This window comes from Esox lucius, chromosome 13, assembly GCF_011004845.1.
Source record: "Esox lucius isolate fEsoLuc1 chromosome 13, fEsoLuc1.pri, whole genome shotgun sequence".
Classification (NCBI taxonomy): Eukaryota; Metazoa; Chordata; class Actinopteri; order Esociformes; family Esocidae; genus Esox; species Esox lucius.
In genome coordinates, this window is record NC_047581.1 from 11376363 (window position 1) to 11395150 (window position 18788).

General features: G+C 44.0%; 1 protein-coding gene across 1 annotated transcript; it reads right to left on the reverse strand.

Annotated features, from left to right (window-relative positions):
* Positions 1 to 16058: 16058 nt before the first annotated feature.
* Positions 16059 to 17771, reverse strand: gadd45ga (growth arrest and DNA-damage-inducible, gamma a). The gene is given in 4 exon segments (NM_001303775.1): positions 16059 to 16889; positions 17077 to 17287; positions 17407 to 17508; positions 17621 to 17771. Coding segments are annotated over 4 exon segments (486 nt in total). The 5' UTR covers positions 17680 to 17771; the 3' UTR covers positions 16059 to 16775.
* Positions 17772 to 18788: the final 1017 nt, after the last annotated feature.

Sequence of the window (18788 nt, forward strand, 5' to 3'; positions counted from 1 at the left end):
TAGTTGTCAATGGAGACAATGTCAACCTCAATTGGACTGTCACTGTGCATCAACCGAAATGCAGTGATGACAAGGGGGGATTCTGAAGGGCGGGATTTTGGAGGGCGGGATTCTGGAGGGCGGGATTTTGAAAGGCAAGATTTTGGAGGGTGGGATTTTTGGAGAATCTTTGGGATGGAGGATATGCAGAAGAAAAGCAGGTGGGAGAGTTGAGATGCAATAGGATGAGAAACCGGAGATAAAGGGTGAGAAAAGGGTGAGAAATATAACAGTGTGTATCTAATAATATTAATAATTGTATTATTATGTCTTGTAATATTATCTTGCATCTAACCACATGCAGTCACAACACACAAACATTTGGTTCCTGAGTTGCATCTAAAGGATTGCAATAAAATCACCCATCAGGTTGCGCATCAATCAGTATTTAGGTGGGTGGGATTCTTTCCAGGAAGTTATAGTTCCAGTTACACTATCATAAATATGCATATAATCTGGATGACTCAAATAACCTTTCTGGAGTGCATTTACTGTCACTGCAGTGATGCATTTACAGATTTTCTATACATTTTCCATGCTTCGTGGCATAGACCATTTTCATAACATGACCCAGTTCCCTCTGTCCTGTGTCTTATACAAGACGTGTACAGAGGTCAAACTGATTGTGCCTGATTATGTTTGACATTAGAAGAGCTTTCAAGAGAGGCAGCCAGATTAGCATCCAACCCATTTCACTATGTTGCGTAACTCAAACTCCTTAAGGTCTGTCAACATCGACACTCTCCAGGCCTTCTTTTGTGTTTTAACAGATTCACAAAACAGTAACATGAAGTGTTCTTCTTGTGGGGAAAGTGCCACCCCTCCCCCTTAACGCAACCATCCCACCCTTGTCCAGAATTCTCATTTCATTAGAAGAGGGACGTGGAGGAAGTGTGCCGCTTTTTAAGTCTGTCGGGATCCCCCCCCCCCATGCCACACACACAGACACACAAATGCAGACCTGCACGCACAAGGACAGACATGCACGACTTGCTCCTCTTTATCCCCAAGACCCTTGTATTTGTGAAAGGAACGGGCTCAAATATCTCTCTGCAAGAGTAGCAGCTGCTATTAAGCCAGCGTGTCCCTCCTGGCACCCGACAGGGGCCCAGCTCTCCTCTCCATCCCTCTGTCCTCCATCGCTCTGCCCCTCCTCTCCGTCTCTGTCTTTCCTCCACTCTCCATCCCTCTGTCCTCCACCCCTCAGCCCCTCCTCTCCGTCTCCCCTCTCTGTCTCCTTCATTTCTTCTGTCTCCGTGTATCAACATCTAACTTCTTTTTGTGCCTAACACTCCTCTTCTGCCGCGGGGAGGTGGGGGGGTGGGACTCTTGCATTCATCCATTGTTCGTCTCCGGAGCAGGAGGCACGTGCCCTCAGCCTGCTAATCTGCGCTCCTCAGGCCTGAGGCCGGGGCAGCTGCCGTTGACACTGCCAGACACCCAGCTGTCCTTACACACACACACACACACGAAACCCTCCTCTCCCTCAGCCCCCTATTCATTAGGGACAATAGACCCAGGCCAAGGGTGACGGGGGGGGGGGTCTGTCGGAGTGCGCCGCGGTCAGGGTGGCGGCGTCCATTCAGAGTCAGTAAAGTGGTTTTGTGTTAGCTGAGTTTTGGCAACAGTTGGCAGCACGTGTCTCAGTGACATGCAGCAACCTATTGTCCATGAGCTGCCCTGGCGCATTGACACGAAGACACACACACACACACTCATGCATGCATGCACATACATGCATAGACACACTGGTTGACTTTGTGAAACATCCACATTGACATTGGTAACAGCTTCAGGAGCTGTATATGGGTCAGATATCTGGTCAGATACTCATTCTGAAACCTCCGGTAAATCCTTTCTGATTGGCTAGCTATTTCTTCCACCGGCCAGCAAATTGTCTCCCGGAGCGCTGCGCCTCTGTTTCCAGCTGTAGGTGTGGCTTGCTCCATCATTGGTTAGCTTTATCCCTCTTTTAATTGGTTCAAGCTCCAACAGGCTGTACCTGTGATTGGTTCCTTGGTTGTGTCTCTGGTGTGAGCGTGTGAATCCTAAATGCTGCACCCGGCAGCAGCCATGGAGACTGGAAGAGTGGCTGACGAAACACGGGGGAGTCTAGCTTCTGGTTGTGTGAGTGTGTGTGTGAGTGTGTGTGTGTGTGTGTGTGTGTGTGTGTGTGCGGTGGTCAGGACAGGTGGCCCATATGGCTGATGACACACACACATGCATCTCATTGCTGCCTCACACGACTCACACCTGCCATCGATGATGACTCAGATCCAGATCAAAGCCAGAATGCCCAGAGGGTCCTCATCTTCCCACAGACCACGTGCCTAAACACCACAATCATCGCGGACACAATGGGCACAGTTTGTTTTGCTTGGATATTCCAGTGCTGTTGTCATTTTAGTGTGCATTATACAGGGCGCTTGCTTATGCTAGATGCATATGTTTGCGCGGATGTATGTATGTGCTAATGCTGAATGGAGACATTGGGCATGCCTGCCCCAGGCTGCAGATAGACCACACACACACACACACACACACTTCTGGCACATCCATCTGGCACACTTACTAGGGCAGTCAGTCAGGCAGCGTGAATGGACCACTGATGGGGTCATTCAGAAAGTGTGCTAACAAAGACCATGGAGGGGGGATATCAATTGGGCTGAGGCGAGAAGAGTGAACAGATAGATGGAGGGATGTGGGGGAGAAAGAGAGAGGGATGGAGAGAAGGAGAAAGAAAGAGGGATTGAGGGAGGGAGGGAGGAAAAGAGAAGTTGAGGGAAAGACAGACTGGTCAGTCACGTCACTGGCCGAGGACCTTCAGGAAACAAACAGTGCTTCCCTGTTAGTCGTCGGTGACAGTACTGAGTTGGTCCATTCAGCTCAGCAACACGGGCGCCCGCGAATGCACGCACCGCCTAACCCCGTACACCCACACACAACCCCATCAGACACACACGACATGATGCACACACCAGTACTGTACATCGCACTGCCCATTTACACACCCATACAGGCAGACAGTCGTGCTGTGTGTTTCTTTATGGGGCTGGGCAGATGGGGGGGTGGGACTGGGGGTGGTTGCCGGGTAGACTATGCAGTCCAGGAGTCACTCCCCCGGTGGATGCTTGTGTTCACTTCTTTGTTTCAGGAACTGTCAGAGGACAAAGAGCCAAGCCTGGCTGCCAAGTGAGATTACTTATTAGATTACTCCTGCTCCGGGGCCTCATCCTACTCCTAGCCTAGTCCTGGCCTCCTCCTGGCCTCCTCCCACTCCTGTCTTTCTCCTCCTGGAAATCTTTATTTCACTTGTCTGTCAGGCACATGGAAAAGTTGTCAGTTTAGTTTTTACAGGATGGAGCAGAATTGGCCTTAGAGAGAAACACAAACAACTGGCATGGCTGTTGACAGAAACACGAAATGCATACACACACACACACACACACACACACGTATATTGCAGCTGCATCCTGCATGCATGGCAGAAAACAAAGGGCTGTCAACCACACACACACACACTGCATGTTTACACCTGTCACCCCAGAAAAGGGATAAAAAGATGAAACCAACCAAACTAAGACAACTGAAATGAAGTGAACAACAGACGGACGAGAGACAAAAAGATCCTAAAGTGAATTTGATTAAAAGGTAGTAATGAATTAGCTCCGCCGTCAAAGCAAATCCCTGGGCAAGGGAAGCCTCAGCTGTAGATCCTCCATTGCCTGCTGATCCCAGGACTTTACATCTTAGTGTAATCACAGCATGGCAGATGATAACATCCTGTTTGATCACCATGTGTTAGATTAATAATCCAATCTGCCCAGAAGGAAGTCTTCCTGCTTGTTTAAATAATGGGGTTCCACACTATCCTCTTATTTTATTGCAGAGTACATGGGAAGGCTTTACTGTGTGCTTATGTGATAAATGGGCCATATACCCAGATTTATGGAAGAAAGCTATCATATAACAGAGAGACAGGTGTAATTTATTAAACACTTCCTGGAAGAAACAATAATGTTGATTTTTGCTGAGAAAAGTACTGACTTTTAAATGCAATTATGACAAACATTATTTTTTCTGTGAGACATAAGCAAACACAATCGCACACACAAACACACGCACTTCTAGCTAACCCCAGATGTCCAGATCCAGTCTGAACCAAGAACAGCTACTTTGCCATATTCACTAATTGATCACTGTCATAACAATAACAACTGTATTAAAAAACATCCAAACTCAAAAATGTGCCCACATACACACACACACTAAACACTGCTAAAATGTATGTCCAGATTATGACCATGGAATTTAACTAGCTTAGCAGTGTTTGGTTGTTTGATCCTTGTTCTTATTCCCACTGTATTTTCCTCCTTAAGTGAACAGATAAAAAATGGACCTTCTGTCAACATGCTGTTGGATTCACAGCCCTACCCATTCACATACACATTATAATCCTCTCTGCCGATTGGCCTCTGTCACAGCCCTGTCTCCTAAGCAACATCGGAATGACCGGCTGAGGCTCCGCCCCGCTGAGGAAGGGACGGCTTATAAATATGTAAACAAACAGTGCATGTGTCAATCATTCCCGGTGTGTTGGAGTGGTAAACAGCATAGGCTTGCTCAAGCCGGCCTTGACCTCTAGGAGTGATGTAGGCTCTGTGTTGTTACGATGATATTATGCTGGACAGATCCTCCAGAGGCAGGAGTCCAATAACATGTTGATCTCATATGAAACCCCCCCATCCAAACATCCATCCATCCACAGAGGAGGGGTGAACGGAGAGATGACAGGAGGGAGAGTTTAGAGAGAGTCCCCTAATGCCTCATGACCTTGTGCTGCAGGGCAGAGAGAGTAAACAGCGGTCACACGTAAGCAGGGTGTAGGGAAGAGCCCGCGCACACACACACACACCCAGAAACACACACACACACAGAAACACACACACACACACACACAGAAACACACACACACACAGAAACACACACACACACACACAGAAACCCACACACACACACACAGAAACACACACACACACAGAAACACACACACACACAGAAACACACACACAGAAACACACACACACAGAAACACACACACACACACACACAGAAACACACACACACACACAGAAACACACCCACAGAAACACACACAGAAACACACACACACACACACACACACACAGAAACACACACACACAAACACACACACAAACACACACACACACACACAAACACACACAGAAACACACAGAAACACACACAGAAACACACACACAGAAACACACACACAGAAACATACACACAGAAACACACACACACACAGTATCCCCGGTTTTCTTATATTCAGACAAACACACACAAAAACACATGCAGGTGATAGAGCTGTTTACTACTGGTAATTTCTGCGATGAGTTCTACATGCAAGTCGTTGCTGTGCTCCCTTGTCTCTCCCTCGATTTCTGCAGGCTACAGTCTTCCAACATTACAATAAGTACAAGGAGGTAACTATGAGTAACATGGTAATGACTGAAATAAGGCTAAGTATCACACCCTCATCTGTGTGAGAAAAAAGAGAATGACAGAAAAAAAGAATAACAAGGCTATTAAACACCAGTGGATTGGATAAACACAATCAAAACAGTGCTCAAAATACCAACACACTCAGGGACACCTATCCAATTGTGCAAGACCAGCATGAGCCAACCGCAGCTCTGTTGCCAACAGCAACAATCCCTGTTTAAGCTTGTCAGAGCCTGATCCTACGATATGATTGGCTGCTGGCTCTCCTGCCCCCACTGGGGGCCCCTCCCCCTCTCTATCCTTCCAATCACTCCTTCCTTCAGCTATACAGATTAAGTAGCACCACCAAAACAAAAAGAGCTTATTTTTTTGTTTTTCATTAATGTTAGAGCACCCATTAACATTTGCCTTGTTTTTGCTTAAACTCGCTGCGCCATACGAAAGCATGAAAAAAAGTGAAAGGAGGTAGAGTTTAAGAGAGAAAAAGAGAGGGGGGGGGATAAGATGAAGCACTGTTGCTAGGTACCCCTTGGTGTGTTCGTAGAAGATGTGTGGCGTGTTGCTAAGGAAAAAGCACATGTGCAACCATGAGGGGGTAATTGCATCAGTTCCTTAACAAAAAATGAAAAACATGTTTCTGTACTTCAACCCATAAGCCAGAGCTATTCAATTACGTGATTTTTTTGTTGGCAAGACATTTTCTTGAAGGGAATGATAACCAATCCACAACAATAAAATATAACAATATTATAAATCACCTACATGCAATGTAAATCTGTAAGTTATCTTTACTCATTAATCTACTTAATCTTTATAATTTGCAGCAGCATTGCATTTTATTATCATTGAACTTTTTTTATCATTCTGTTATATTCTCTGACCTCTGTTTTTACACGAGTAATCTTTTTTGCATGGTCTATCTCAGTTGGCACACTTTTTTGTTTCCTCACATCAAAAAAAGAATCATACCTTTCAAAAAAAAGCTTTTAGTTTATTTGAGAACTTCGACATTATGGGAGAGTTTTGTACTGATGATGAGTTTGGGCAAACATCTGAGAAGACAAAACCTGAAAAGCAATCATTTTGCATCTGTCATAGTGAATAAAGTCAATTAATTGGTGATTAAAGATGTGACAAAAAAAACAACTTGGTGGTTTAACATGGTTTATCGGTCCAAGCCACGGCCTCCAGTTCACGTGTACTGCTGAATCAAGGGGGTTTGAATCCAGCCTTCTCAAATGTGTCTATGAACCCCTCTAAAGTATGTCTGCTAAATGCCAATGTTATCTCCATCCTTTGCAGGGTAATGGAATTCATTTTACACGTCTCTACGCAGACTGAAAACATAATTTTATTCAGTCCCGCGTGGGAGAAATTGCAAAACAAAACCAAAAAAAAATCTGTTCTTATGTTTTTGGACATTGTCCCTGTCACTATAGTCAATTGTTATTGTTAACTGTCGCCGGGCACATGGTAGTGGTGATAACTGGGGCATTGTTCTCCCCGGAGAAGGAAAGTGTGAGCAGCCTAGGAACACAGCTGCTATTTGCATGGCCTCCCACAGCACTGAGTGTGTTCATCTAAGGAATGTTCTCAGTGAGGATGGACTGAGGAGATAAGATGTCCATCATGTGGTCAGTCGGACCTAACGTCGTTACGTAGTGTAAATACAATTTAGGGGGCGTGTTTTCACTTCTTTGAAACTTTGTTTACCGTCCTGCGTAACAGGTTGAATTCATCAATTTAACATGCCTGTACATTCCTCTCTTATCACACTCCAAAGGAATCATATTTTCAGGGTGAGGAGCCAAAGAAGCGCATCATCACCCGTCCTAATACCCCTGACCTTTGACACACTACCTTGCTCTCCCTTTCTGGCTTTCTCCCTCTTTCATCTCACCACCCTCTTGATTTCTTCTCTCTCCCTTCCTACTTCCATCCTCTCTCTGTCTCCGTCTCTCTCTGTCTCCGTCTCTGTCTCCGTCTCTGTCTCCGTCTCTGTCTCCGTCTCTGTCTCCGTCTCTGTCTCCGTCTCTGTCTCCGTCTCTGTCTCCGTCTCTCTCTGTCTCCGTCTCTCTCTGTCTCCGTCTCTCTCTTTCTCTCTCCACTCTCTTCTTAACAAGTTCTCATTAACGTGGTTGGAAGGCGACTGAATGAGAGTGGGAGTTGGAAGAGAGGGGGGTGGAGGAGGTGGTGCAGCCGTCAGGTTGTTTACTCTTTTAGGTGTGCTGGCTTTGCTGTTTTGAGTTACTCAGCAGTCAAAACAACATGCCAGTGTTGACACCTTACCCTCATTGAACTTTCACCCCTGACCTAGTCCGATGCCAGATATCGAATTGGCTACAAATACGTTCAGATTGAGAAATGTATTGTGTGTCTGGAAAACAATGAGGCTCCTTACATATAATAGCATTACTGGTTTCCTTTGATGCTATCTAAAGGATTATCTCATCGTAAGGAACAACTTGTTACAACAGAGTCTCTTCTGTGCCTGTGTGCATGTGTGTGTGTCTGTGTGTGTGAGTTCAGGAGGCATGTTAACGGTCTGCATTGCCTTTTCAGATCATCTCCAAATAGATCCTTTGACCTGACACAGCCTTTCACATGAAAGCACTTGTATTTATACCTTCTAATAAGGCATCTCTCATCAAACTCTCTCCATCTCTCTCTCTCTCTCTCTCTTCCTTTCTACTCTGTTTCTTTCTCTCCACCTAGCTTTCCATCCATGTTATTAGTGTGCAAACCAGCCAATTCGCCTGCCTGTGAGTCTGAATATCCAGACACACTAGGAACCCGTCAGCAAATGAATATGTAAATGAACCAACAGAAACTTAACTGCAGCTGTCTCGTACAGTATGTGTGTGAGCTCATTTCAGGGTCAACTGTTACAATAGCAGTCTGCGGCATTACTCCCCTAGGACCTACATCTATGGTCATGGATGTAGGGGATTTCTGGCAGGGCCTGGAGAAATGAGTTCCTGACGGGGTGGGCTGAACTATGTCAGTAATGCTTCAGTCTGAGCCTAGAGACAGCACTGCATCCCTTATCTGGGCAAACCCTTAACATTTCCCTGCCATGACAAGACCGGCATCCATTATAAACTGGCAAATATGGCTGGCATTTGGGGAGAGGTGTAATGTGGGGAGAGTTGAAATGTGGGCAGAGGTGAATCTTTGGTCCTAAGGCAAGGAGTTGTTTGTTGTTTTACACTTTCTTCCAGGTGCCACAGCATTTCTGACATCCTCGGAAACATTGCACCAAGGAACCCTCTAAATCCTAACCTACAGGACAGTGTTTCCTGCGCTGTCCGTGATTCCACGCCGTGTGCCCATAACAAGAGGTTCAGGCCAGGCATGTCTGTGGCTTCACAGTGTGGCCTCCCCAGGCTATTTAAAGAGTGTATAATTTACACTTTATCTCGTGTCAGCTTACGTAAGGGGACAGGCCTGGACTCCCCAGCCTAATTTGATCAACGGGGGGTTGGTGGCGTCGACGGTAGTGGGGGTGTGTTTGGCTTGACAGTGAATTGAATGTGTAGGAACCCTTCCGTGGTTGTTTTACTGAACGCATCCTACACGCCCTTTTCTGCTCACTGTCTTCTCAGGTGACCCTTTCATTTATTTTCAGCTTTAAGTTATGTTCGACAGTGCAAAGAAGGGAAACGTCCATTTGGAAAACTAAAGAGTGAACTAAGCATTTCCTCACCAATTTCATCCATTTCAAATGACATTACATCAAGAGACCATGATGCAATCCTATGAAATGTATCTTTAAATACGAATGTACACTTTCTACTAAGTTGAAAGTGTACATTCAATACATCAATTGCATAGTCACATCCTGATTTTAACAGACACATTTGGGATTTTGGAGCCTTAACAAGCCAGTGTCCCATGGAACAGGCTAACTGGCCCGCATCGACCAGAGATCAGGGAGTAATTGCTAGCAGAGTCTCATCACACGATCACAACTCTCACGGGATGCCTGTGAGACACACTTGCCGCGATCTTCAACTCACCTGGATCAGTTGGGAGTTTCTACGATACATATGAGAACGACCAAGACAATGACTAAAGCCCACTGATTGCCTGGATAAACAAGTGATTTATTGCTGCGCTGAAAGAAGCCTGCAGGACCGCATTTGGGGACCACTAATGGGGGTGTGACCTCATACAAGACCTACAGCATGTGTCATCCAACCCAGCTGGTGGTTTCATGTCTGAGTGACTGACTTGTAGTCATCTGCCCATCAGGTCCAAGACAACTCTTTTACTGTAGCTGATTACAGGGTACTAAGCCAACTGTAGCCATTCACTCAAAGAGTTTCAGTGGAGGTGAACTCATCCCCACCTACGCCAGGTGTGCTGTTTCTATCCACCTCTACCAAGCCCCAGAGCCAAAGAGCAACACTAAAGAAAACTCTCCACTGGGTTAATAGTGAAACCAACACAAACCAAGGCACAAGTAGACATTTGGTCACCCACGAATCATGCCCCGCTTCGCTGGGCCAGTCCAATTTTTTGTCTAAGTAGGGTGGACATAACCTTTGAACATTTGTTCTTCACTTGTTATAGCACAGGAAGGCTAATTTAAGTTAGGCCCTGTAAAGAAGGCTCAATAAATCAGCGAACTGTCGGTAAGTGCCAGAGTACAGCAGTGCCAGAGTACAGCAGCTTCTTTGCAGTGGGTGACACCTGCTCAGATTAGCAGCCCATAACCAGCCCCAGCCAGCGCCGAGCATGAGCTCATGCCATTAAACTAGGGGACTGGGGGACAGTTGGCATGCTGGCCTGCTTGGAGTCATCTGTCTGTTTCTGGTTACTGTTTGAAAGGTGGAGCAGAGTGGGCACCCATTCAATTCCTCTAGCCCTGTCTGCCTGAGTACCTGCCTGTCTGTCTGTCTGTTTGTCAGAGTATTTGCCTGTCTGTCTTCCTGAGTACCGGACTGTCTGTTTGCTTGAGTGCCTGCCTGTCTGTCTGAGTACCTACCTGCCTATCTGTCTGTCTATATGTCTGTCTCTGTCTGAGTACCTGCCTGTGGCACATATAAAAGAGGAAACTTTGTGCTACTACTTTCTATATTACATTTAAATTTGAGATGGTTTATCACTCTGAACTTTGACACCGTAGTTTATGATTTGATGAAAGAAATTGCCACAGTCAGATTTAAAAGTTCAGAAGTCTACCTGTAAATTGTGTTTTTACTAAAACCAAAGAGTCTGATCTAAAAGTTCTGGAGTCTACCTGTAAATGGTGTTTTTACTAAAACCAAAGAGTCTGATCTAAAAGTTCTGGAGTCTACTTGTAAAGTGTGTTTGTACTAAAACAAAAGAGTCAGATCTAAAAGTTCTGGAGTCTTCCTGTAAATGGTGTTTTTACTAAAACCAAAGAGTCTGATCCAAAAGTTCTGCAGTCTACTTGTAAAGGGTGTTTGTACTAAAACAAAATAGTCAGATCTAAAAGTTCTGGAGTGTACTTTAAAAAAAAAAAATACTGGAACAAATTAGCCACACCCATGAGGCCCTTGGTTTATCCATCATTACATGTATGTTTATGTGTACGTCTGACTCCACTTACAGTGGGGCAAAAATGTATTTAGTCAGCCACCAATTGTGCAAGTTCTCCCACTTAAAAAGATGAGAGAGGCCTCATCATAGGTACACTTCAACTACGAGAGACGAAATTAGAAAATAATATCCAGAAAATCACATTGTAGGATTTATAATGAATTTATTGGTAAATTGTGGTGGAAAATAAGTATTTGGTCAATAACAAAAGTTCATCTCAAAACGTTGTTATATACCCTTTGTTGGCAATGACAGAGGTCAAACGTTTTCTGTAAGTCTTCAAAAGGTTTTCACACACTGTTGCTGGTATTTTGGCCCATTCCTCCATGCAGATCTCCTCTAGAGCAGTGATGTTTTGGGGCATCCTTGTTATGCTGAAAGACCCAGCCACGTTTCATCTTCAATGCCCTTGCTGATGGAAGGAGGTTTTCACTCAAAATCTCACGATACATGGCCCCATTCATTCTTTCCTTTACACGGATCAGTCGTCCTGGTCCCTTTGCAGAAAAACAGCCCCAAAGCATGATGTTTCCACACCCATGCTTAACAGTAGGTATGGTGTTCTTTGGATGCAACTCATTATTCTTTCTCCTCCAAACACTACGAGTTGAGTTTTTACCGAAAGTTTATATTTTGGTTTCATCTGACCATATGACATTCTCCCAATCCTCTTCTGGACCATCCAAATGCTCTCTAGCAAACCTCAGATGGGCCTGGACATGTACTGGCTTAAGAAGGGGGACACATCTGGCACTGCAGGATTTGAGTCCCTGGCTGCGTGTGTTACTGATGGTAACCTTTGTTACTTTGGTCCCAGCTCTCTGCAGGTCATTCACTAGGTCCCCCCATGTGGTTCTGGGATTTATGTTCATCGTTCTTGTGATAATTTTGACCCCATGGGGTGAAATCTTGCGTGGAGCCTCGAGGGAGATTATGAGTGGTCTTGCATGTCTTCCATTTTCATATAATTGCTCCCACAGTTGATTTCTTCACACCAACCTGCTTACCTATTGCAGATTCAGTCTTCCCAGCCTGGTGCAGGTCTACAATTTTGTTTCTGGTGTCCTTTGACAGCTCTTTGGTCTTGGCCATAGTGGAGTTTGGAGTGTGACTGTTTGAGGTTGTGGACAGCTGTCTTTTATACTGATAGCAAGTTCAAGCAGGTGCCATTAATACAGGTAACGAGTGGAGGACAGAGGAGCCTCTTAAAGAAGAAGTTACAGGTCTGTGAGAGCCAGAAATCTTGCTTGTTTGTAGGTGACCAAATACTTATTTTACAGAGGAATTTACCAATATATTCATAAAAAATCCTACAATGTGATTTTCTGGATCTCATTTTGTCTCTCATAGTTGAAGTGTAACTATGATGAAAATTACAGGCCTCTCTCATCTTTTTAAGTGAGAGAACTTGCACAATTGGTGGCTGACTAAATACTTTTTTGCCCCACTGTATATCATGTATTGCATTGCATAGAATGCGCAGTTTTGCAGCATTTTGTCAGAGTAAATATTTCAGGAGTCATCCTGTTTACATATTTTCTTCACAAAACAAAAGCCACAACCTTAAGGTTGACATTATGCACTCATACATAGAAACATTACACTCAGTACAGTCTCTGCAAGACGTGGATAGTTTTGGTTTAACTGTACGAAACCCACAAGTCTATCTAACGTTCTAGAGGTAAGTTTCTGTTAAAATCAATAAAGAGCCCATTATCCTGAAATATCTTTGTTTAAAATATATAGGTACAGTCGTGGCCAAAAGTTTTGAGACTGACACAAAAGTTCATTTTCACAAAGTCTGCTTCCTCAGTTCTTATGATGGCAATTTGCATATACTCCAGAAAGTTATGAAGAGTGATCAGCTTAATTGCAATTAATTACTTGCCATGAACTTAATCCCAAAAAAACATTCCCACTGCATTTCAGTTAATTGCAATTAAGCTGATCACTCTTAATAACATTCTGGGGTATATGCAAATTGCCATCATAAGAACTGAGACAGCAGACTTTGTGAAAACTAATATATGTGTCAGTCTCAAAACTTTTTGCAATGACTGTACATTTTATTGTTATCTCAAATAATTTTGTGGGGTCTTAAAACTCTATATCACGTTGCTAAATGAACCATATTTTCCAATTCTATATGTATACTACAAATCACAAATTCAGCAAAAAATAAGGTAAACATCTTCAGTGAGACAGCCATTACTGATATCAGGCACAGATAGCTAAAACTCTACAGAAGAGATAAGGGCATGTGAGCTCTTTTAGAAAAATCTAAAAATCGCCTGAAATTCACCTAATGTTAAGGATATTTCATCATCAAAATAAAAATGCTCATATGCGCACAGTTACATTTTAGCTAGCAGTAGCTAAAGTTCTCTGATGTTTGTAATTAAGAGAACTGAACCATGGAATATACTTTGTCTTGGCCTACTCACTACTTTTAAGTTAAGGAACCATTTTACTGCAAGATGTAAAATAGTGAAACTGTCTTTTAACCCACAATGCATACTGGTATTACAACTGACGCTTGATGTAGGCAGTGGGTTGGGGTTGTTCCTAATACAAAACAGGAGTATATCAATCCAGAGCATGTAGAAGGAATGTTTTCAGTGAGTTTGGGTTGTTCCTTATACAAAACTGGAGTATATCAATCCAGAGCATGCAGGAGGAATGTTTTTAAATGTAATTGGTGAAATAGAGGATGGAAAGAGAGAATGTTAAAATTCCACACTGAACAGACCACCCATTCGATTGACAAACTCTCTGTCTCTGATTTACTCGGTGTGGTTCATGCTTTCTCTTAGACCATTGAGGGGGTTCAGAGTGGAACAGAACAGCCGGTGGCATGCAGAGGGGAAACAGTCAGTAAACCACCAAAACGTTTGTGCATCTGCCTGTACCCCAGGCGGAGCTTTATACAGGAACCAGCAGATAGCTCTTTCCTTCAGAACCATGGTGCACCTGTAAAACCATCATCCTATGTTAAACTGGGTCGACTCGTGGGTAGAATTATGCATGGTGTTTCTCCACCTAGGTTATAACAGCCACAGGAGTTGTTTGTTTGTATTTTCACCACGGACTAGGCAATGCCAAGTAGCCTAGAGCTTCGGAACCAAAACCAAAAGGTTGCAAAATCAAATCCCTATGCTGACAAAATGTATGATGTTCTGTTTCTGAGCAAAGCAAGTAAAGCAAATTTCTCTGCACACACTCATTGTGACAGCTCTCTAATTTGAAAGGATTTGTCAGTTTGGACAAATATCCCCTTTCCAAGGAAGGAAGCATTCTGTACTGTTATATCCCAAATATAATTAAAGCAGTCGTATATTAACTAGGTGAAGTCTTAATCCAACAATAGGTTTTCTTTTTCCTTGGGCATGACTGGAATAGTGCTTTTCATTATTTGAAAGAAATGTGTCATGTAGCCAGTTAAGGAGGTGCTATTAAAGAAATTTGTTAAGTGTGATCTGTTGAGGAACTGCTGCTATGGCCTTTTCTAGCTGCTGTTGAATGTTCAGCAGGCCAGACATGTTGTGTAAAGTCAAGGACTGGTGTGTAAGACTGATTTGGCTTCAGTGCATGTCCCAAACGAAGACAACCTTCATTTGTAATAGTCTTAACCATTCATAACATGCCACAATCTATTGCCAAGACTATTTCAATTGAGTCTCTTTTTTGTGAAAGATATTATGAATCGAGAGTTTGATAAATGAACAAAGTTAAAAACGTCTTTACAAAAAAAACATATTTTTTCCCTGGTCACATCTGTTATGACTGTTGATCTAGCTCATGCTGACATGGTTTCTGATGGCTCCAAGGGGAAAATTGTTTATTCTTGCAGTGGGTTAATGCACTGGCAAGATTTTACTGTTTGCCCAGTGCCTGCAAGTCCAATGAGTAAGAGACAGGGGGAATTCCCATAGACTACACTTCTAAGAATCTCAACTCAGCTTACTAGCTGGCCATCTTCTGCTCATCTAATAGCCTGCCAAGTGTTTACGGGAAGGAAATTGTGTGTGTGTTCTTCTGAACTCATAAGTCTGTAGTGTCACTTCCGACCAGAGGCCACATCTGAACCACTTTCCCCCAGACCCCCTGACCCCGGCCCCCTTCCGACAAACTAGCGGTCACATTTACTCTAAAGACAATTTCCTACCATGGCAAGGTGTGTGCACAAGTGTCTTCCTGAAACCAACACGTGCACTCACCACATTCTGATTACACAGAACCAGGCTCGTTGTCCCCAAATGTTTTATAGTAGTATTTTTCTGCAGAAGTTAAAGCATCTGTGGAACGTATCACATTTACGGCACACATCAGCGAGTCTAGTATGCGGTATCCTCTAGTAACAAGAGAGAGCGGGTGCAAGCAGAATTACTGGACATGTAAACTTCCCCAACCACCCACATACACCGACAAAAGCTCCCCGCAGACACATAACAGGCCATGCTCTGAACACAAGAGGCTTCTTAGGCACAAGACTCGAGCCCCTTTAACCCAGCCCCATAGCCCGTGTCTCTGGCCCCTTAGCACTGGCTCCTGGCTCCGGCGGTTGAGCAAGCTGTTCCAGTAAGCAGCTGGTGTATGGAAGAGGAAAGGTCAATGCCTGCCTAAAAAAAAAATTTGTCTGAACGGCTATTGTTTTGCAACCGTTCTTACCAACTACCTCCCTCCCTCCCTCGCTCTCCCTCTCTTAATCACACAGTTTTGCTTCCACCCCCACCCCCGTGGTTCTCACTATGTGCTGCAGCCTGGGGTTCTTTGTGGTACACTTCCTGGCTCACTTATCTCTGTCCAATCACACACCACTGCGTAGCAGGTTCATTCTGTCAGAGGCTGCAATGGATCAAATGACTGCAAACTAGAGAGGGTTCCATGGAACAAGAACTTTTCAAATCACAGCATAAAACTTTGGTATAGTTGAAAGCATTTATTAAAAGACATTTTGTAAAATGCTTTTCCAATTTGCATACAAAAAATACATTGCATGACTTTTGCATCACGTGACAGTAAAATAATCAACATAACTGAATGTCCATTAAATTATGTTTGCATGACCTTAAAGAAAGTGAATGTCTCTGAGTTTCAGTCCAAGCTTTCCACGTTGGAGTGGAAAACATCAAAAAATAATAATTCCAAAACGTTTTTTAACACGTTCCTTTCTCTTCCTAGAACTTTCTGAATTCCACCTTCTTTTACATCTTTCTGTTAAAAGCAAACCGACAGCCAACCAGCCATGTTTCAGATGTTCACAAATCCATCTCTCCACCTGCCATCTCTTTCGCTGACCATCTCCTCAGTTCACCCCATTACCCTAGCCAGGGCTGCTTTAGGGTGATAAACTGTCTCTATGTACTGCAGAGTCCTGTCCAACTCCTCCTCCTGGTCTGGGCTTTCATGATATGACATGGGTCCAGTTCACATACACCAGAGCCAGTCCACATGTGAGCCCTGACCCCTCCAACAGGGTTATCCAGAACTGCACCGCCGACCAAATTGCACTCTGGGTCCTGGGTTTCAGCCATAGCCATGTATTCCCATAGGCAGGCTTCAAACCCGGAGGTTCTGATTATTTTATGCTATCTTCATCTTCATTGTCGTCATCAAATGAAGCATGCAGAGGGTGTATTTGTTCAGCGCTCAGGGAGAGTGATGGTGGGCACCCAGTCATACACGCTACGGCTCTCTTCACAGAATAGGTGCAGCTTGTCCAGAGCAGGATCTTTCCACGACTCTGCACCAGGGCTCTGTGAGGAAGAAAGGAGACAAGATTAGAGTCGTGACAATCCTATCACAAGGTTACTTGACTGAATCACATAACCAGCATGTTGAGCTACATGCTGAGCTAAGGGCGACTTATCATCAAAAACTGTGCGCACGGGGAAAATATGCTGACTTGATGCATCGTGACCGAGCTGGTAGATCAGGACGTACCGTGACAAGAATGCAGTGTGCGTCCTGAGGTTCGCCGGTTTCGTCTGTGCCCACGAGGTCAGCCAGACGCTCAATGTCGTTTACGCGCACCACGTTGATGTCATTATCGAAACAGAAAGCTTGTATGAGGGTAAAGTGGATTTGGAGAGCGATGTCGCATTCGTACTCCTCGTCTGTAGCCAGAACGCAGAATGCCACATTGTCTGGGTCACTGTTGGAATTAATAAGAGATGCAGTTTAGAAACCTGAGCCAAGCTAAAATATAGATAACGCTATATAATGGTGCATTAACAATTTTTGTGCATTGCAAATAAACCATTGTGTACTTACACATTCATAACTTTGGCCGACTCGTAGACGCCGACGGTGAGATAGTCTTGCTTCTTTGCAGACACCAAGAGTTCTTCTAGGGCTTTGCCTGCACATTTCATTCTGAAGAGAAAAGAACAACGCTGTTATTACTCTGCCCACTGCAATTATCAAAAGGTTTAAACGTCCAAGGCTTGCATTCGTTATTACATTTTAAAATGTGTAAGTTATTTACCTATCGGTGGTATCAAGTGCGCTTTCTTGTCCACGGATCTCTTCCAGTTCCAGAGTCATAATTATAATCCAAATGCGTATCTGACTTGGTAAACAGTCGATAGATAGAAAGATTCACGTAGACAGAACACCGGCAACTCTTGCGTTATTCTGAGCTCAGTCAACGCTGCAGTGTTTATATAGTGGGGCAGCGGAATTTCTCGGCAAGAGGCGTGGTTTACCCGCTTGAATGTCGTGATTGGCTTCGTATTGCGATACCCTGGGTGTTACTGTTGCGCTTGTTGGCAACCCCACGTGGGGGCAAGATTAACATTTTACAAGAAATGCCCCCACCTTCACTTAATGTCAACAACCATATCAGCACTGTGCTAAACCAAAATTCCCCATTTTCTGTGTATTTGAAAATCCACAGAAAAATGTAACTGAATCAAGCTACTAACCTGTTCTCTTTGTTCCATACACTTGTTATGCACTCCCTGGGTATGTTATGCGCTCATTTAGTGTATCCTATTAAACACGTTGGAGGTTATGCATAATGCTTTATTATATGCTTGTTATGTGGCGTTAGTCTGCAACGTTCTAAAGACGTTGGTAGACTAGGCAGCAAATAAAGTTAAATATAACATGTGTACCTTAATTGTCAATTTTCCAAGTAGCCTACACGAGGGAATTGTATTCAAAATTCTAGCAGTTAGTAAACGTTGCATATGGCTTTCGCGTTATTTCACGGAACATTGAGAATCCGAAGAGAACAGCTTGAACGGCTTGCACGGGCACACGCCAGTGTTTTGTTTAGTATCTGAGAAGGAGCAAGCACATAATTGCCCGTCTTGTCGCGTGGCGATTTATTGCCAAGACAACAGCAGCTTTCAGAATAATAGGCGCGTGCCCCACCTGCCTCCTGTTCATTTAGGATAAGGGTGGTTGCCCTGGGAAGGGAAAGCAGGTTGTGTGTGTGTCTACGTGTAGGTGTGTGAGGGAGAACGTGTGCGCGCGCGTGCGTATATGTTTTTTGAAAGGAGCTGGCAATTTAACTGCAGATGCAGGCGCTCAGAAATAACAGTTGTAGATTTTTACATAGGCCTATATATCATTCTGTTTAATTGTGTGAATGATTACTTAACCTAATATAACCGTGTTGAGGCCATTTCCATGTTAAAGTAGTACAT